The 21587-nt window shown below is 34.7% G+C and overlaps 1 protein-coding gene and 1 long non-coding RNA gene across 2 annotated transcripts; one reads left to right on the top strand and one right to left on the bottom strand.

Annotated features, from left to right (window-relative positions):
• Nucleotides 1-9394: 9394 nt before the first annotated feature.
• LOC131178558 (uncharacterized) lies at nt 9395-11255 on the bottom strand. The gene is made up of 3 exons (XR_009147463.1): nt 10971-11255; nt 10173-10228; nt 9395-9595 (listed from the first exon to the last, which is right to left on the bottom strand). It is a non-coding gene; the product is annotated as an uncharacterized LOC131178558 (long non-coding RNA).
• A 5506-nt stretch (nt 11256-16761) lies between these two features.
• LOC110662599 (probable transcription factor At3g04930) lies at nt 16762-19904 on the top strand. Its single transcript, XM_021821636.2, has one exon. The coding sequence runs from the start codon at nt 18400-18402 to the stop codon at nt 19606-19608; it is 1209 nt and encodes a 402-aa protein (XP_021677328.2). The 5' UTR covers nt 16762-18399; the 3' UTR covers nt 19609-19904.
• The last annotated feature ends 1683 nt before the right edge of the window (nt 19905-21587 follow it).

Below are 21587 nucleotides of genomic sequence, written 5' to 3'. Positions count from 1 at the left end.
AACTGTATGCATGATGGGATTGGATGAGAGAGCTGAGCTTCTATTTGAGTTATGACATTTTAATTATGTAGAGGGTGAGCCGAGCTCCCCAATTTATTATATATTGTGTTTACAGTCGGCGTAGTCAAAACTCCCGTTAAATGGTCCATTTTATGGTAGGACTGCATGCTTAATTCTTGAAATTGAGCCTAAATGAGCCTTAGAGTTGGGTTGAGAAATAATTAAGTTTACTATGGGCCTCGGGAGCTTTAGGCTGGCTTAAGTACTAGTGCCGGGTTCAGTCGTGACAGGTCACTCCCTAATTTTTTTTTTTTTAAATAGAAGACATCAAAGAGGCAATTTTACAATTTACCTAATTTTAGACAAACTTATATTTTTATCATAATATTAAAAAAAAATCTAAATAAATTATCAATCCGCAATTCCATACAGATCCAAACAAATTGTAAATTCTCCAACTGTTCATCTACCAAAAGGGCATTATTGTCAATGTCATTTTTTCTCTCACGTACGACGTCGCTTTGTGCAGATCTCGAATCTAATTATGCCAGATATGTGTAAATGAGTTGTGCTACAGTTTTGCAATATGTTTTTATAATATATAATTAAAAAATATATTTATATTATATGGTATTTAAATATTAATCTATGATTTTGAATTTAAACTCCTGTGAGATTTGAAATTTAATTTGAGATAAGTAAGTAAATTTATTTAAATTTTTTAAACGTAACCGATCATAGTTTGAGCAGTATATTTGAGGGCAAACTAACAGAAACGGAAAGAAAACAAACAAGAAGCCCAAGTCAAGCTCGGCCCAAACAGAATCAACCAAGCCCAACTGTAAAGCTACCCAGGAAATGAGAAAACCTAGATGAGCTGAAGAAGATGTGGCCACCCTTCTGCACAGCGCCGGCGGTGAGAGGAAAAACCAGCCACTCTTCCAAAACGATGTTGCCACTCAGCTCTTTGAGCCAAGCATGACCACCAACTGGAAATGGAGAGACTATATCATCCAACAACTCAAAGAGCGCAATAAAGGACAACATCATCTCAAACCCACTTGGTACCAACATGGTGGATGATTTGTATTTCTATATTTCTTTGTTGTCAACGTTGGAAATTAGGGAGTTATAATATTAGCCGTCATGAATTGTTACTCATATAACTCTAAAGAGTTGTGGCTTCTGTGCCACTGACATTTTTGTTGTTATATAAGTTAATATTTTAAAATTATTTTATAGAAATTATATTTATTAATTTATAAAAAATTATTAATTATATAACACAATATAAAAATAATTTAGTATATTAATATCCATTTTTAACGGGTGTAAATGTAAACTTCATTTTAATACACTACATGGAGAATTTCAATTTTAATGATAAATTATATGGGAACTGTACTACTACAATTTGTAATTTCCCACAATTAACGAGCACTTGATTGCAAAGGAGAGAATGAAGTTTCAATTGCCGAAGGAGACCATTAATGACTTAATGTGCAGAATAAGAACACAACACTAGGATTTGCTGAATTCACTCGAGTATGGCTTCAATATTTTTGTTTCAATATTTTCCTGAAATCTCTTGGACTCTGAAGGATACCTAAATCCAAAGAAAATAGTATTTGTACAACTCCACTAATCCACTTCTAGAATATGACTCTATTTGCTAGTATCACAAATAAACTAGACAACAGGTAAGCACAAAACTACCCTGACAAGAACAGAACAAAGAAGAACAATAAGCTCAAATGATTCAAATTCTTTTATATGAGAAAAGATGGTTAAATTCTAATTCAAATCAAATACGAATTTAGCTAATTTCAATCTGATTTTGATTCAATTTAAACCACTCTGATTTTTATTTTATTTGTTTGGTTTGGTGGGTGGAAGAGTCTATATGTAATTTTAGTCAAGCATCATTATCATAACTCTTTACGTAACCTCTATTTCTTGTAAGATTGATTGAGTTTTGGAGAAAACATTGAACTTAAAATTTCATAATTTTAGCCATGCATTTAATAAAATTGGATAAAACTTATTAATTACGTAATATTTATATAAAAAAAAATTGCATACACTTAACTATGTAATTTAATTTCTGTATTTAATAAAAAAAAATTAGCATATTATAATTTTACGTGGGACTTCTTTTTCATAGCAAGTTTTATGTAGGATCAATTATGAATAAGAAAATTTTTTTATATAATTAATTAATTTAATTTAGAGTTAAATTTTTAAATTTGATTTATCATTAACTTGAGATGATTGATAAAAATTAAATTTACTAATATTTAATGGTTAATTGCTACAACCAAGCCATATTGGTCCATAATTTGTACTTGCTTTTTTAATATATATTTATGATTAGGATTATTTTAAGTTGTGTTTGATGAAATTATCTTTTCTCATCATTTTAATATTTTATTTTATAAAAAAAATAATTTATGTATGAAAATTATTTTTTATAAAAATTATTTTTTTAAAATTTTTTTTAATAAAAATATTTTTCATTGATTATAGTGTTAAAATAATAGTATATATTTATATGTATAAATATTTTATTATTTTAATAATATTATCAAAATTCAAACAAATGTTAAGCTTCAATGATTAAGGATTGAGTCAAATAAATTTTCAAAGGTTTTCTAGAAAAGTAAAATATTTAATTTAGCCCATAAATTAAATTTAGTTTATTTTTAATTTTTTATCTAAATTAATTTTAAATTTTAAATTTAAACTCAATTTATCACAAGAATTAAAAATTATTAACTAAATTTTTTAATTTAAATAAAAAATAAAAAATTTTAATTTTGAAACTAAATATTTTAATATTTTTAATTTACCCCAAAATTTAAAAAGTTTAATTTATTAAGTTAAATTGAATTAAAATTAAAAATTTTAAATTAAATTAAAAAATAAAAATATATTAAATTAATTTTTTTCAATAAATAGAGAAATGTAATTGAAGTTTAAACCTTTCTAGAAATTGCTTTAATTGTTATATTGTTAGCGGAAATAAAGAGCATGACATCATATCACATGTTTTGAATTTGTTAAATGATAATAAAATAATTACAATTTCAAGAGCTCTTTGCACAGAATGTAAATTCTGCGCTAAGAGTTGGATCTGACACGTTTTGCGTGAGTGAAACGTGGTGGATTGGGTCTGATAATATTTGACAGGGAATCTTCAATTGCCTAACGGAACTTGAGATTTCCAATCAAAGGCCAGCAGCTTCTGACCGATTGGCATCATTGCATCACAGTCGTGTACGACATGCAAAGCAGATCTCTTTCTTTTTCTTTTTTCTTAAAAAAAAAAAGGGAAAACAGATCTTTTTCATTGATACATTTGATGGGAAATTCTTGCAAAAATAGTGCTTTTTATTATTAAAAAAAAAACAGTTTCTCCTGAATTTAGAATATAAATTTCCTGTAATGAATCCCTTCCATTGGATTGTTTTATTCAAGTTCTTATCTTGCTTGCAAAGGATTTTTTTCTCAATTATTCAATAAGTTTGGTAAAAAAGGAAGAGAAAGAAAAATAAGTAGAAAAAAATAACTTTAAAATAAAATTTTCATTATTTGAATAAGAGAATAAAAATAAAGGAGGAAAAGAAAATTAATTTTATTTTTCTCTAATTATTTTTTTTAAATTAGAGAAAAAAGTAATAAATTAAAGAAAAAAATAGATTTTAATATCAACTTTTTTTTTTACTTTTTCTCTTTTATTTTTTACTCATTTAAATAAAAAAAAATAAAAAATAAAAAATATTTTCCTCTTTTTATTTTCTTTTCTCTCCTAAAATTTATCCAAACACAAACAAAGTGTAAAGGTCTTGATGGCCTAGCTGTTGGAGGAGGTTAAGAGATTTTTTGAGGTTAAGGGGTTTCAAAGCTTCATATGGGAAGAATTCCGTGTTAGGAGCAGAGCTGTGCTCTATATTTAAGCGGCTTAATTTGAAATAGTTATCATCATATTTTGATTGCTGTTCAAATTGTCAAGGGCTGTTATCATGCTCCTGTTGCTCTTCGGCCAGTAGTTCATAAAATTGCAAACAAATCACAAATCTCAGAATTTGCAAATCACAGTGAAAATAAACAATAAATCAAAATGTATGTTCTCAATTTCATTTGTGTCGTTCGTTTGACACTTAAATTGAATTACAGATTCATTATCCCCTTTTAACGAATTAGAATTAGAATTTTAATTTTAAAATAAATAATTTAATTATTTTTAATTTAAAAATTATCATTTTAAAATAAACACAAATCAAGTATAATTATATGATAATTTAATTTATTTATTTTTTATTGTAGGTAATTTATTTCAAATAAAGTCTATGTGATTTGTAGGAAAATAATGAGAGTTGAAGTAGAGAGTGAAAGAAGTAAAATAATCATTCTCAATTTAAAATAAAAATGTTTAATTTTATTCATTTTGTTACTTTATTGTAAAATATGTCTTACTATATAATATATTAATAAATAAAATATATTAAATTAATAACTTGGTGAATTTTTTAATTATTATTTTTTCAAGTGTTATAGTTTAAAATGAAAAATATTTTATATAATACATTTTAAGTGCGTAAAAATATAAAATATTTTTTTTTAATTATAAATGAATTTAAACAATAAATAAATTATTTTATAATTTTATTCCGCACATCCAAGTATTATGACCAAGCTGCCTGTTTCATAGTGAGGATTGAGGAATATTATGGATCACTTTTTTTACTACATTAAAATATTTAATATTTGGTCCACTTTAAAATAAGGAAAACAATGTAATTTTTGTGATTATACATTGGAAGTCAATGTTTGTTATTTAAATCCAACTTGCTAATTTTTGATGTCATGTCAATTGATTTTCTCTATGCAATGGAAAGAAATATCTACCTACTGTGCACATTGGATTAGTTGATGCAAACTAAAACCTAGTTAAGTCAAGGTCATGTAATATCTTTAATTTTTAAATAATATATATATATATATATATATATTATTCTAATTTTGATATTGTGAACTTCGCGTATGTATTTTTATTTTGTAAAAATTCGATCGTCGCCTGAATCTGTAATTTTGGGTCGAGCAGATAAGTTGCTGAAACCATTTTAGAACCGGGTCAAGATTATAGGTTACCCCATCGTTTTCAAACGTTCTAGACACGTTTCAGTTGTCAAATTTGGTATAGGTAAATTCGAATTATACATTACTCAATTTTTGCCTTGTACTAGGTTAGAAAAAAATTTATAAGATATTCATGGATGATAAGAAAATTACGATTTCTATTACAATAGCCTTATAATATTGTTAAGGACCGCGGGACAAGTTTATAGAATTTTTAAAGTTAGTTTGGATAGTTTTTGAAAAATATTAATTTTAAAGTCTTATAATTGAGTTGTCTGATATTGTGATTATTGCTTGGTTTGGAAGGTCCAGGAGGGGCCATATAATGATGATGAGATATGGGTTGAGTTTAGAAGTGTTGTTTGAAACATTTTGCAGGTTGGGAGGTCATAGGTATAGGGGAGACTCTGCCGGATTTTCAGCACAACTTAGGGTGTCTTTGGTCTTTTCTAAACTTGTATTGAGTCAAATATATTAAATAATTGCAATGAAATTATCAGGTGAGCCGGGACAGCCTTCCTCCTCCTCCCAACCACCGCAGTGACCTCGGTTCAAGTTTGTGAGTAAAATATTAATTTTAATTGTAATTTCGATACTATTATATGTTTAAGCATGCTCATGCATCACTTATAAATATGTATCTATGTAGTTAAATACTATGCACATTTTATATTGCATTCATAATTGTTGAAGTGCCGTGGATGTTGTTTGTGGTAGTTTGGAGCAGTGTGTGTGTGTGGCGTGCGTGTGGTATGGTATTGGATATGGATAGGACGGGTAGACATGGCTTGAGAGACACTCGCTGGGACCCGGTCTTTCAGGGTAGACACGGCTTGAGAGACACTCATTAGGATCCTGCATTTGATTCATTAAGCGAAAGTCTGGCTTGAGAGACACTCACTGGCAGAGGTTGGATTAAGAGGGCTATATAGGGGATTAGCTCCCATATATGTATTGCTTAACAGTGTTGGGTGTGTGAGTGCTCCAAATAGTCTTTTTGCTGTTATGATATGAAAATTATAACGATATTGCATTTCACTACACAGGGTGCATTAGCTTTAGATAGTTATAGAAATTATGATTAAAATTGATATTTTACTCTCTGAGTTGAACGCTCACTCCTGTTCATCTATTTTTCCAGGCTACAGGAGGATTATTTGTTGTGGCTAACCTACTCTTCTTCTTCGCATGTCCATTAATAGTATTTAATGTATTTTATACAATTGAGTTAAATTTTAGACTCCGCATGTGTTAGAAGCACTTATTTTTATTTTGGACCTATATTATAAAAGTTATGTTGGACCTGTAAAATTATTAACTGTATGCATGATGGGATTGGATGAGCGAGCTGAACTCCTATTTGAGTTATGACATTTTGATTATGTGGAGGTATATTAACCGAGGAATAACGCAGAATTTAAAAATGAAGAATTACAGAAAAAAGATGAAATAAAATCCTATACTTCGCATGTGACAACTCTAGGTGCACACTTTCCCATGAATCTAAAGCCTAAGCTCTGATACCACTTTTATCACGACCCAACCTATGAGCCGGACCGGCACTAGAACTTGGGCCAGTCTAAAGCCCCTGAGGCCCGTAGTAAACCTAACTATTCCTCAACCCAACTCTAAGGCCCATTTAGGCCCAATTTCAAGAATTTAATCGGACAGAGTCCTACCATAAAATGGACCATTCAGTTTAGCACCTCAATTTTGTAAAGTACATAGAAGTGTGAAATAGAGTTAGCAGACATGTTGAGGTCTGCCATGGAAATACGTTTTCCAAGAAACATTATATTTCTATCAGTATGGGTTTAAGTGTTGTGCCTATCTGGTGCTAGGCACGAGTACATAAATGTGAGTTTTGATAGTATAGTTGCACTAGATAAGGGTGAGGATACCACTGCTGGCAATCGTCAGTGGATGACCCAGTCAGAGTAAGTTTATGATAATAGTAGATTCAAGAGAGATGAGAGATTAGGAGACCTAGTCTGTCAGGACGTATCGTAGTAACTATAAAATGTTCTCGATGTCTGCTCTGTAAGCTGCAGATTATAATACCGACATGAGATTATTGTGTAGAGCTGCGCGCATCCCCGTAGTGCTCCGTAATGAGGGTGTTTGCGGATGGCCTCTGTTTTAGTACAATTATGCCAGAACAGAGTTCTATATTTGCAGAGGAGTTGGGAACTCCTGGTTAGGGATCTAGAGCTAGAATATCGAAAGGTCACAGTTGGGTGGTAACCAGAGTCAGTAACTCAGTTACCCTAGCATGAGCTCGAGTTACATCAAGAGTTGCCATCAGACCAGAGGTTGCGGATTAGTTGCAAAGTAAAGGTGACATCTATAGAGTGAGACCATCTGGTCTTCGGTATGGAATTTTGGATGATTTTTACTGTACGACAGATGTTTTGCTTAGAGTTTAGTGAGAATAGTATACCTTGTGTGTATCAGCAAGGTGTAAAGTACAACCCTACTACCTAGGGAAGGTCAGAACTATGAAGTGATGATTTACAAAGCTATGATATGATAAGAGAGTCATTAATTTGACATGGTTTTGGTAAGGTGGTAAATGTAGTACCTTTGTTGCAGTAAGTTAGGGTATAGTCCTATCTTTTCAGAAGGGATCGAAGGTTATTACTGATACTGATGACTTATGGAGTAGTGCCCCAGATGGGATTGTAGCGTGAGATAGAGAGTTGTTAGCTCAGGTGTTCTGGAGAGGGTACAAGTTCCATGTAGGAATTATAAGATGTAAGATCAAGATGTATGTAAGCCTTTAAATTGAATGACGGGTTTGGATACCTAGTATTTTAAGTTTCAGCTAATTAAATAGATATGAAAAATTAGAGTTGCTACAGATTCTCTCCCTAAGGTAGTAGGGGGTAGTATGTAGTCCAAAAGGATAAAAATAGAGATCACGCAGGAGAAGTATAACTGCTATTCCCTAAGTTTATCCTTAGCTTCTTAATGCTTAAGACTAAAGTATACTTCAAATAAAGTAAAAAAAAAATGACAAAAGTTAGCATCGATAAATCATAGAATATGTATATATATTCAAATGCAGTAGGAGAGATAGCCTGAATGCCAGTAAAAGTCTAGCTAGGGTAGTTAGAGGATCAATTCTGAGTAACATTGAGGTATAGATGACGGGGTGGGGATAGTGGAAAGGTATAAGTTTCTGATATGACAATCAGGTCCAAAAAGAAAATAGAGCTAAAGGATGGAAGAGAGAAAGTTCGGATTTGGGTAAGATAAAAAGAGTTGGCTAAAGAATTAACTGAAAAAACATATTAGGATAAGATTAGAAAAAATAGAGCCAAAATACTAAGGAGGTGAATGTGGTTTTAGGAAGGGTAAACGAGATAAACAAAACAAAAAAAAGGATAGAGAGCGTAGAAAAGGATGGCATTAGGAAGAACATTGTTAACTTATGGAACCCATAAGTACAGGACTTAGAGCAGGTCATAATTGATGTAGTGTTAGGAGCCTGAGCCTAGAGCTTAGAGTTACAGGATATGGATTAGACCTCATTTGTTTTCTACCCCCAAGGTAGGATAATGGGGTAATGACATAAGAACCCTTTTGATTTTTGACAGTATAATGGAAATTAGGTGAGATGTGCGACCAAAGTAGGTAGTAACTGTTGAGCGTGCTATGGTAACTTGGATTGTATTGTCAGATAAAGAAGCAAGATTAGTAGGAGTAAGTTAGATAAAAGTCAACATAAAAGATATAAATATGCAAGATGAGGGATAATGTCACAGAGGCTTGATATTAAAATTTAGAGTGGTGAGACCTAGAGTCAAAAATTGGAGTTAGACATATATTTTCAGTATGATTGATAGAATAATTATATAAAAAAAGAGTAATAATAAATAAATAAATAAACAATAGTATGATAATATGTAGCAGAACGCTAATAACAGTCAGAATAGGACAAGATAGGTACAGGTGTAATTATAAGATATTGAGAAATACATGGATTAGAAGAGTGATTGTTGGTAAGTGTCACGACCCAACCTATGGGCCGGACCGGCACTAGGACCTGGGCCAGCCTAAAGCCCCCGAGGGCCGTAGTAAGCCTAACTATTCCTCAACCCATAACCAAGCCCACAATTTAGGCCCAATATACATATAAAAATAATTTTAAATTAAACTGTTATAATTTTATTTTGGGTCAACTTAGCCCAGAAATTATCAGAAACAAAAATTAGGGGAGCCCAGCTCAACCCTATTACCTCATTTATAACCATTTAAAACTCATAAAATTTTTTCTTTTCATTTATTAATATGAAAACTTGAATTCATACAGTCCCTGACAGGCTTAATGCTACTACTAGCACATGCGGAGTCCTAAATTACAAATTTAGAGAATAATAATACAATTAAGTAATCTTTTCATAACCTGAGAGGAAAGGGACAGGTTATTCTGAAAAATGTCTCCTCCTGTAGCCTGGAAAAATATGGTGAACAGGAGTGAGCGTTCAACTCAGAGAGTAAAATATCAATTTTAACCATAATCTCTATAACTATCTAAAGCTAATGCACCCTGTAGAGTGAAATGCAACATCAGCAATAAGTTCACATCATAACAGCAAAAAGGTAATTTGGAGCACTCACGCACCCTGTAATATCAATCATAACATATGGGAGCTGATCCCCTATACAGCCCTCTTAAATCCAACCTGGTGCCAGCGAAGAACTCAAGCCGGACTTTCGCTTAATAAACCAAATCGGGGTCCCAGCGAAGAACTCAAGCCGTGACTACCCCCGAAGGATTGGGTCCCAGCGAAGAACTCAAGCCGTGACTACCCGTCCTGTCCATAGTCCACACCACATCACACGCACGCCTACGCACGCACACTGCTCCAAATTACCACAACAACATCCATGGCACTTTAACAGTTATGAATGCAACATAAATCGTGCCTAGAGTTTAACTACATAAATATATGCATATAAGTGATGCATGGGCATGCTTGAACATATAATAATATCGAAGTTACAATTAAAATTAACATTTTACTCACAGTACACCGATGACTATTGTGGCTGCTGGATGCAGAAAATAGCTGACCTCGATCACCTAATAATTAAATTATAAATTTATTAGTACTAAGTTAAGATAAAACTCTAAAGAGGCAATAGACAGCCTAATTCATGCCGGAAATCCGGCAGAGTTTTCCCTATACCTGGGACCTACCCAACCTGCAAAAAGGCTCAAATAACACTTCTAAATTCTCAATTTTCACAATCACATCTCATCAATATCACATGGCCCATCCTGGGCCCTTCAAATCAGACAATACTCAAAATCTTAAAAATTACGTTTTAGTCCCTATAATTGACATTTTTCAAAAATCCACTCAATAAGCTCTAAAAATTCTAAAATTTTGCCCCGTGGTCCTTAATAATATTACAAGGCTATTGCAAAATGAATTGTAATTTTCTAATCACCCATGAATATTTTATTCAAGAATTTTACTCGATTCCATAAGTTTCCAACATATAACGTATTCTTAATCCAACCCAATTAAATATTTGCATATTTAAACCTCCATCCTCAAGTTTTAACCAATTATATAAAATTTAATTATCTTAATTTCAAATAATCTTATATGCCCATATGCTAAAAATCTAATTAAAATCCATCTATATTTTTCAAAAATATTCTACAATCACTCAAAAATTCAACAAACACCATAGAATATCTCCAAATAATTTTACTTTCATCATATATTTTTCTTAGAATTTTTCTCCAATTTTTCCTATTTAAGAAATACTGTATTTATGCCCCACAGGCAGAGAAATAATAAAAATAGTCTTACCCGAAGTTTATCTGTGTCTCAAAAATTCCAAAAATTTATGAGGAAGCCTCTGGAAGTTGAATCATCTCCATAGCTCACCGGAGCCACCGACGGCACCATGGCGCACGGTGGCCGGCCGCCGGTCGCCGGTGACATTTGCCGAATCTGATCATACCACCATGTTCCTCTCCTCTTCCTCAGTCCATAGGTGGTCTCGGATCGTCGATCCAACGGTCGGATCGTCGTAGATCTAACGAAAAAGCTTGAAAAAACCCGAAACTTCTCTCCTTCATATTTCACTCATCCGACCTCCATTTGCTGCAAAATTGGTATCAAAAGAAAGGTCTCGGAACAAGCTTTCCAATGCCACCTGAATCGCCTCGATTGGACGTCGAATGAAGCCGGAATCGCGCCGGAAAGCTGCTGCCCACTGTGCTCGCGTTTTCTCTCTCTTCTCCCTCTCTTGCTGCAGTTTCTGGTGGTCCTGGCCGTCGCCGGAGGGTCGCCAGCCGGTGGGGAGCCGCTTGGGACGTCGCCGGCCGGTCACCGGAGAAAGGAAGAAGAAGAAGAGAGGGAAGGAGAGGAGAGAGAAGAGAAAATGGGGGGGGGGGGGAATTCCTCCTCCCATTTTTGAACCTTTTTTTTATTTTTTTAATAAAAAGTTGGCAGTGTGACAGTGGAAATCCACTGTCACACGCCAAAGTCAATTCATTTTTTTTTTTTTTTGTGGTTGTTACAGTAAGATTAGAGTAGATCTGAAAGAATCTGTGAGTAATTTTATCTTTTATAATATAACTGAGTATAAAGAGCATTGAACAAATAATTATAAGTATGTAAGATAAATGAAGAGTAAAAAGGAAATAGTAAATTCTAAGATGATATGTCAAGCAGGACAACAGTATAACAAATGGTAGATACAACTGATATATTGTAATAACGCACAATAATTAAAATGAAATAATGAAACTAAAAAGGGAGACTAAGGGGCATGAGCTAAATCTTGTTTATCAAACAATGATATATCATAAATGGTGGGAGAACATTTCTCCTTATTTTTCAAATTGGATCGTGTTTCGATTCTAGGAGATTATGTTAAGAAGAGAGGTCATGTCAAAGTGACTCAATTAATTGAAAGTTTGATGGGCGTTAGTGCATATCCAATCTTTTGAGGTGAAAATGACAATAATGGTGTACCTAATGTTAAGTATGAAAGAATGATCAGAGAGGTGACAGGAGTTAAATCGAGCTAGTTACTAGAGCTTACAACCCTTTTGAACTATAAGCTGGAGGAAGTGCTATTTGCTAATGAGTTACAGCGAATGAAATTGTTGCTAATGGGAAAAGTTGAGGCTGAAGTTTGGAAAGCTATGGGCAATATATGTGATTATATTAAGGAGAATGAACACTTGAAGTATCTTGTTCAGAATTAAGGCATGACACATATTTCCCACAGCTGTGTTAGTTCATATGAAACTTATAATTTATGGGGTTCCTATCCATCCAGGATAAGCAATTTCCTACTAAGACTAGTAGGGAATGATAATGTTTTGATAGGTAAATTGGGAAAGGGGGTACAAAAAGAATTTTCTATGGTTAATTACAAGTGTTACGTAATGTGAAGAATGTGCTGATAGGAGTCAATTGTAAAGTTAGAATTCTCGAAGTAATGGAACTAGTAATCAAGATAAGACTAAGAAATAAAAAAAAAAAGAAAGTTAAAGTTGATGATGGGATGGACATCCTTGAAGCAAAAGGTGTAAGGGTGAGATAGAACTAAGATTAAGGAATAAGTACAACATATTGAAAAGATATCAACAATAGCAGAAATAGGAAAATAAAGTGGATAAGATCCAAAGGATAGGAAGAAAGCTCGGTAGAGCTAGTTATAATGATGAGGATAAGAAGGAATAGGTATACTAGGAACACACTAAGAGATGTTTGAAACAAGTTATTATGTGATGATAGATTAAAGGAGTAGTAGAGCCTCAATCTAAGTGTCAATGTGTCAGAAGTAGGCCACATACTAAGAAGCTTTAAGAAGAAGTCTAGATATTTCTATTCCAGAGAAGGAGTGGGAAACGATAAAGTTGCATTAACTGAGTTGGCAGGGAATACAAATACATTTGTCCTATAAGAGAAGAGACCCAGTTCACTTTCCAATATTGATAAGTGGTGTAGAGTGCGCTTGACACTTGAATGGAGCTCTATATAACTAGTTACATAAGATGGACAGGAGCTGGTCTAAAGACCTTAGTAATGACACAAAAGAGATTGAAAATTTAAAGTATCATGGGAGTGAGAAGATTTATAGGTATTGACCATTGAGGTCATAAGACAAGTAAAGGTTTCGAATGAGATGTATATGATAGGTGCTACAGGAAAACATTTAATAGGATACTACAGGGTAAGGAACATAAGTCATGTTTTTGGGGAACATAGATTATTGAAACAAAGGAATGAGGACTGAAGTCACCAAGAGACACGTTAGGGCGTAATTAAAGTGAGGTAAGCGCCAAAGTTGATTAAAGTTATTAGATATAAAGTCGAGAGTAGTGGAGTTATAATGAGTACTAAAGATGACAAAAAAAAAAAAAGGGGGTAAATGAGTAGTCAGATGTGATGGTTTAGACTCAGAAGGAGAATGGTAGTTGGCATACTATGACAGGGGCAGATAGACATAAAATTTTTTAACCATCTATGCAGATCAAAGGCGAAAAGATGTAAAATTTACAATGGGTGACCGTGTTCTTGAAGGTTTCTCCTATGAAAAGGCTTATGAGATTTGGAAAGAAAAGGCAAATTGGCACTCCGTTATATAGGACCTTTTAAGATCATGGATAGAGTGGGAGCAGTGTTGCCTATCAGCTAGAGTTGCCACCAAACCTTTCTCATGTCCACCCAATATTCCACATTTTCATGCTTCAAAAGTATGTTCCCGATCCTTCTCATGTGTTACGACCAGACACAGTGGAGTTAAATAAAAATTCGATCTTTGAGGAGCAACTGGTAGCTATAGTAGACTATAAAATGAGACAGCTTTGGTCAAGGTAAATCCCTATGGTTAGTCCTGTGGAGGAGTTAATCTATGGAGGAATGCACTTGGAAGTTAGATTGGGGATACGCGCAGCAAGTACTTATAAGTTTGATATGCAACTATGTGTCATTGTTCTACCTTGTGTAAAATTCGAGGACGAATTTTATATAAGGGGGGAAGAATGTAAGATCCATAATTTTCAAATAATATATATATATATATATATATATATATAACCTTGGTATTGTGGACTTCGCGTATGTACTTTTATTTTGTGGAAATTCAATCGTCGCCCGGATCTACAATTTCGGGCCGAGCAGATAAACTACTGGAACCATTTCAGAATCGGGTCAAGATTATAGGCTACCCTACCATTTTCAGACATTCTGGACGCGTTTCAGTTGTCAGATTTAGCATAGGTAAACTCGAACTCTACATTACTCAAATTTTGCCTTGTACTGGATTAAAATAAAATTTATAAAATATTCATGGATGATAAGAAAATTACGATTTCTATTGCAATAGCCTTATAATATTGTTAAGAAACGCAGGGCAGGCTTATAGAATTTTTAAAGTTAGTTTGGATAGTTTTTGAAAAATATTAGTTTTGAAGTCTTATAATTAAGTTGTCTGATGTTGTGATTATTGCTTGGTTTGGAGGGCCTAGGAGGAGCCACATAATGATGATGAGATATGGGTTGAGTTTAGAAGTGTTATTTGAACCATTTTGCAGGTTGGGTAGGTTATAGGGATAGGGGAGACTCTGCAAGATTTTCATCACAACTTAGGGTGTCTTTGGTCATTTCTAAACTTGTATTGAGTCAAATATATTAAATAATTGCAATGAAATTATCAGGTGAGCCGGGACAGCCTTCCTCCTCCACCCAGCAGCCACAGTGACCTCAGTTTAAGTTTGTGAGTAAAATATTAATTTTAATTATAATTTCGATGTTATCATATGTTCAAGCATGTCCATGCATCACTTATAAATATGTATCTATGCAGTTAAATGCTAGGCACGTTTTATATTGCATTCATAATTGTTGAAGTGCCATGGATGTTGTTCGTGGTAATTTGGAGTAGTGTGTGTGCGTGTGGTATGGTATTGGATATGGACAGGACGGGGAGACACGGCTTGAGAGACACTCGCTGGGACTCAGTCCTTCGGGGCAAACACGGCTTGAGAGACACTCGTTGAGACCCTGCATTTGATATATTAATGTTCACTCCTGTTCATATATTTTTCCAGGCTACAAGAGGATTATTTGTTGTGGTTAACCTGCTCTTCTTCTTCGCAGGCCCATTAATAGTATTTAATGTATTTTGTACAATTGAGTTAAATTTTAGACTCCGCATGTGTTAGAAGCACTTATTTTTATTTTGGGCCTGTATTATAAAAGTTATGTTGGACCTGTAAAATTATTAACTGTATGCATGATGGGATTGGATGAGAGAGCTGAGCTTCTATTTGAGTTATGACATTTTAATTATGTGGAGGGTGAGCCGAGCTCCCCAATTTATTATATATTGTGTTTACAGGTCGGGCGAGTCAAAAACTCCCCGTTAAATGGTCCATTTTATGGTAGGACTCTGTTCTGTTTAATTCTTGAAATTGAGCCTAAATGAGCCTTAGAGTTGGGTTGAGAAATAATTAAGTTTACTATGGGCCTCGGGAGCTTTAGGCTGGCTTAAGTACTAGTGCCGGTTTGGCCCATAGGTTCAGTCGTGACAGGCCACTCCCTTATTTTTTTTTTTTTTTAAATAGAAGACATCAAAGAGGCAATTTTACAATTTACCTAATTTTAGACAAACTTATATTTTTATCATAATATTAAAAAAAAATCTAAATAAATTATCAATCCGCAATTCCATACAGATCCAAACAAATTGTAAATTCTCCAACTGTTCATCTACCAAAAGGGCATTATTGTCAATGTCATTTTTTCTCTCACGTACGACGTCGCTTTGTGCAGATCTCGAATCTAATTATGCCAGATATGTGTAAATGAGTTGTGCTACAGTTTTGCAATATGTTTTTATAATATATAATTAAAAAATATATTTATATTATATGGTATTTAAATATTAATCTATGATTTTGAATTTAAACTCCTGTGAGATTTGAAATTTAATTTGAGATAAGTAAGTAAATTTATTTAAATTTTTTAAACGTAACCAATCATAGTTTGAGCAGTATATTTGAGGGCAAACTAACAGAAACGGAAAGAAAACAAACAAGAAGCCCAAGTCAAGCTCGGCCCAAACAGAATCAACCAAGCCCAACTGTAAAGCTACCCAGGAAATGAGAAAACCTAGATGAGCTGAAGAAGATGTGGCCACCCTTCTGCACAGCGCCGGCGGTGAGAGGAAAAACCAGCCACTCTTCCAAAACGATGTTGCCACTCAGCTCTTTGAGCCAAGCATGACCACCAACTGGAAATGGAGAGACTATATCATCCAACAACTCAAAGAGCGCAATAAAGGACAACATCATCTCAAACCCACTTGGTACCAACATGGTGGATGATTTGTATTTCTATATTTCTTTGTTGTCAACGTTGGAAATTAGGGAGGTATAATATTAGCCGTCATGAATTGTTACTCATATAACTCTAAAGAGTTGTGGCTTCTGTGCCACTGACATTTTTGTTGCTATATAAGTTAATATTTTAAAATTATTTTATAGAAATTATATTTATTAATTTATAAAAAATTATTAATTATATAACACAATATAAAATTAATTTAGTATATTAATATCCATTTTTAACGGGTGTAAATATAAACTTCATTTTAATACACTACATGGAGAATTTCAATTTTAATGATAAATTATATGGGAACTGTACTACTACAATTTGTAATTTCCCACAGTTAACGAGCACTTGATTGCAAAGGAGAGAATGAAGTTTCAATTGCCGAAGGAGACCATTAATGACTTAATGTGCAGAATAAGAACACAACACTAGGATTTGCTGAATTCACTCGAGTATGGCTTCAATATTTTCCTGAAATCTCTTGGACTCTGTAGGATACCTAAATCCAAAGAAAATAGTATTTGTACAACTCCACCAATCCACTTCTAGAAATATGACTCTATTTGCAAGTATCACAAATAAACTAGTCAACAGGTAAGCACAAAACTAAAAACCCAACTCAATTGTCATACGTTATTATTGCAGAAAGTACCCTGACAAGAACAGAACAAAGAAGAACAATAAGCTCCCATATATCAAAATAGCCTTTTGCCCAGAAGTGAGTGAGTTTCCTCCAAGCCCATATTGCTGGTTCTGTGCAAAACCAGCTATCTCTACACTCTTACTCTCAAAGAAAGTCTTTGCAGCCCCACAAGTAGGACAGCTCCAGTCCTCAGGCAATTTGTCAAATTGTAATCCTGGTGGAATTGGATATAATGGGTCGCCAATAGTCTAATCATATTTGTATCCACAAGATCTGCAGTCATAGATCCCAGTATTCAACACTGCAAACTTCTCTTCCAACCTCCGCTTGTCAAATGTCGGTTCCAAATCTTGAGGGGGGTGATTCTGCTGCAGGAGGTGATTCTGGTGGCGTTGGTGGAGGATTACTTGCTTGGTTTGAAGTGGGTGGTTTGTCTTCTTTAGAGACATCAACTGAGCGAATAGTGAAACCTTTTGAGGTTTTTGGAGAGAGATGAATGATAATTTGCAATAATGAGTAGTGGGTTTTTTGGGAGGGAAGGGAAGTGGGAAAGGTGGAAAGAGAAAGTGGGTCTTGTAGTTGCAGAAGCCATCAATGGCATTAGTATTTAATGGCTCCTTTTTACACCCTTTTATGAGCTATACAAACCATGTTAGAGTGTGCTTGTTGTGATGAGTTTCTGGGTAAAGGAGAAAGAACTGGGATCCATGGAGAAGGAAGGGCATATGCTGTCTTTGAAAGGGAGGTGGATAAGGTGCCAAATTTTGCAACGTCAGCTACGTAGATGGGCCAGTGGGCTGCGGGCATGGACTTTGTCTTGGGTTTCGTCAAGTTGGAACGTAAGCAAAAGAAAAATGAGAAAAATCCGTTCCCAGCTAACCTAGTCTAAAATATGTGGATCTGTACAAGGACAAGTAAACGACATGTAGTTTAAGCGAACGAAAAGGACTTCTTCTTGTTTGACTATAACACGGCAACGGGTAATTGAAGATCGTAAGAAGGTAAGAGCCATTGGCTACCGGAATCAGCGGAATCTTGCAAAATTGGAATGAGTTTGAAAACACGCGCAATGAGAGAGCGTGGATCGACGAAACGCTCCACCACCCAACCCACCCAACGAATCCTCGTGAGGCGGTAACGCACCCGCCCTACGCTAGCCCCTTTAGACCCACGCCCCCACCCCCCAACCAAATTAACCCTTCTCTCCCCTCCTTTTTCTCTCTCTTGACTTTTTTCATGGCCTCCGAGCAGGACGACACGGTTTTTGGCCACGACCTCGACGATGACGACGACGAATCCTCTCAGTCCCAAGATGACGATGACGATCTTGAGAACGACGATGTCATGGTTGAAAACGACGACGTTCTAGCCGACGAGGAAGACGAAGAAGACCTCAACTCTGTCTCTCCTTCTATCTCCTCCCCTGCTACTGTCCCTGTCGCCGTCCCCTCCGCCTCTGCCGTCACCATCGCTGTCCCCAACGGCGTTGACCCCCCCTGTGCTTCCGTTCAGGCTGCTTCTGACCCCAAGCGTCAACGCGTTGAGACGACGCTGGTTATCCACCAGCAAGAAGAGAAAAAGCCACAACCACAACAAATGGATGAATCGAGACGGCTGTTTCAACGATTATGGACTGACGAAGACGAAATCGAGCTCCTCCAAGGGTTTCTTGATTACACGACGCAGCGAGGAAGCAATCACCACGACACTGCTTTGTTCTACGACCAAATCAAATCGAAGCTCCAGCTCGATTTCAACAAGAACCAGCTGGTTGAAAAACTACGCCGTTTAAAGAAGAAGTACCGCAATGTCCTTAACAAAATCAGCTCAGGTAAGGACTTTACTTTTAAGAGCCCTCATGATCAGGCCACTTTCGAGATTTCTCGTAAGATCTGGAGCTCTACCGGTCAAATCGGTGTTGTAGATGGTAGTTTGGATGATGAGGAAGGAAACCCTAACCCTAACCACCCTAATTTCAACGATGGTGAAGTTAAAATCGAGGATCAGAAGCCCACTCCCAGGTCACGTAAACGTTCGCGTTCCCGGCCATCTGCTGCAGCTCCTTCCGGCGTTAAAGTTGACGATAACCGTGTCTCAAGTGAAGCTTTTGTGGTTAATAATGATAGTAACAATAATAACATCACTAATAATAATACCAGTCTAAATGTTTCGGTTGTGATTGAGGAGACGGTGAGGAGTTGCTTGTCGCCCTTGTTTAAGGAGCTGTTGAGTAATGTATTGGCTGCAGGGCCTTGCAGTGGGAGAGGGATTGGTGGGTTGGCGATGAATGCAATGCCGTTGACTTTTGGAGGAGGAGAGATGATGGTAGATGGTAAATGGAGGAAGCAGCAGATATTGGAGTTGGAGGTGTACTCCAAGAGGTTGGAGTTGGTTCAGGACCAGATTAGAGCACAATTGGAGGAGTTGCGGTCCATGGGTGGATAGCTGATGATGGATTTTTGGAGTAAGTTTTCATCTCACAAACAAGAGTTCTTCTTGGACATTGATGCTCCTTAGGGGAGTAACTGCATTTTTTTTGGGGGGTGGGCCCGTAGGGGGAACTTGGTTGTTATCTTTGTCTTTTTGTTTATGATATAATAGTTGTTGAATAATGATTTACTAATTTATTTAGCAGTGGATAGTTTGTTCTACCTGTAGATATGGGTTGATGCATAGATTGGAACGACTCTTAGAATAAAGACACAGTTTTTATCTCAATACAAGCATTTATTTATTCCCAATATTGTGTAGTTTTTGGGATTGATTTCTGATTCGTTGTTTTGATTAAAGTTTCAATCTTCCACTGAAGTTATATTGGTTTGACTGTGTTATTGAATTCATTGTTAGCAAGGTGAGTAGTGACAATTTATGGCGCTTCTCAGTTCTGCTGTGATACATTTGTTGTGGTCATATGGAACTCGGTGGTGATTAATGTAGGGATGAGGTGGTTTATTTGTTCTGTTGTTCTGTTCTCACACATTTAATGGACTAGTTTCCGGAAAACTATTTATTCCTTCTGTATTGTGTTTGATTATTCCTGAGATTTGTAATTTCAGCTTATGTAAATCTCATACTTGCTGAACTTCTATTCTGGCCAGCGGATGTGATGTTCAAGTGTTTTGCTTATCTTGTGCTTGATGTAACATCTCAAATATTTTCCCTGGTTTATTGAATGTTTAGGCTCTTGGCCCCGCATTTTGCAACGTACAATCATGTCATGGTTTGTTAACTTCGCCTTGCTACTCGGTATGATAATTTTGTAAATCGACACTTGCTGTTGGAGTTGAAATAGGAAGTAATACACATGAATATTTTTTACTGTTTTCAAGATGAAAGCAAAAGAAGCCATAGATATATTATAAGCTATGCACAATTTTCAGATTATACGTTATTAGGTTTGGGCTTTATATAAGTCAGTTCTAAAAGTAGTCTTTAACTCATGGAATCATGTAAGATAAGAAATACTGGAGGATTAGTCTTCTTAACAGTTTTCTTTTGGGGAAAAAAATTGTAATCAAATTACCATGACACTTGAATCCTGGATTGATTCTATCTTCCATATAAAAATGTTTGTTCATCATTTAAGCTATCTTCTGCTGAGGCAGGCAGGGTTTTGATCTGCATAAATCACTCCAAGTGATTTCTGCTATTTGGATGAAAAGCTTGTGAAATGGTGGTCGAGTGGTGTTAGCACTCTATGATAAGCAGATTCTTGGGAATGAGGAGACTCACCTATGTCTAATGTGACAGTGTGATTTGCTAAATCAGAGCAGAGATCGGTGAACCCTCATTCATGGCCCAGAAGTCGATCCAGAGAGGAGAGAAGGAAGCCGCCGCAAATCGTCTTGGGATTTGCGTCCTGATGGAGTTGCTTTATCAATTGATTTTCAATAGGGAAAAATCATTTTATCTACTTATTTGGGGTTGGCTTCTTGGAAAGGAATGTTTTGTTTTAATATGTTAAAATTTATTATTATTATTATTATTATTATTAAAAATCAATAACAAATTCAACTAGCATTGATGAAAATGAGTGAACCCTTTGAAAATAAATATTATCGCTTAAACTGTGAAATATAATGCTTTTTTTAATTCAAAAAATTATTACATAGTAAATATATTATTATAATGAGTATACTATATACAGTAAGTGGAATATTATTTTATTTTATTATTTTTTTTTACATCACAGCTGATAGCTAAATTATCTTATTTCTACGTACAAATTTTAATTTCTTAATGCATTCGTGCATGTTGAAAAGCACTCGGTTCATTTATTAGAAGTGATTGTTAATTACTTAATTTTTAGGGAAAAAGAGGCATATTTAACTAACGAATAGAATTAAGATAGTCTAAAAAAAAGAATTAACATTTATTAGTTATTAATGACATAATTATTGATTTTAATTTTTTATTAACTATTT

This window comes from Hevea brasiliensis, chromosome 3 (genome assembly GCF_030052815.1).
Source record: "Hevea brasiliensis isolate MT/VB/25A 57/8 chromosome 3, ASM3005281v1, whole genome shotgun sequence".
Lineage (NCBI taxonomy): Eukaryota > Viridiplantae > Streptophyta > Magnoliopsida > Malpighiales > Euphorbiaceae > Hevea > Hevea brasiliensis.
The sequence above is the reverse complement of the archived record's forward strand: the minus strand, read 5'-3'. Positions and strand labels throughout refer to the sequence as shown.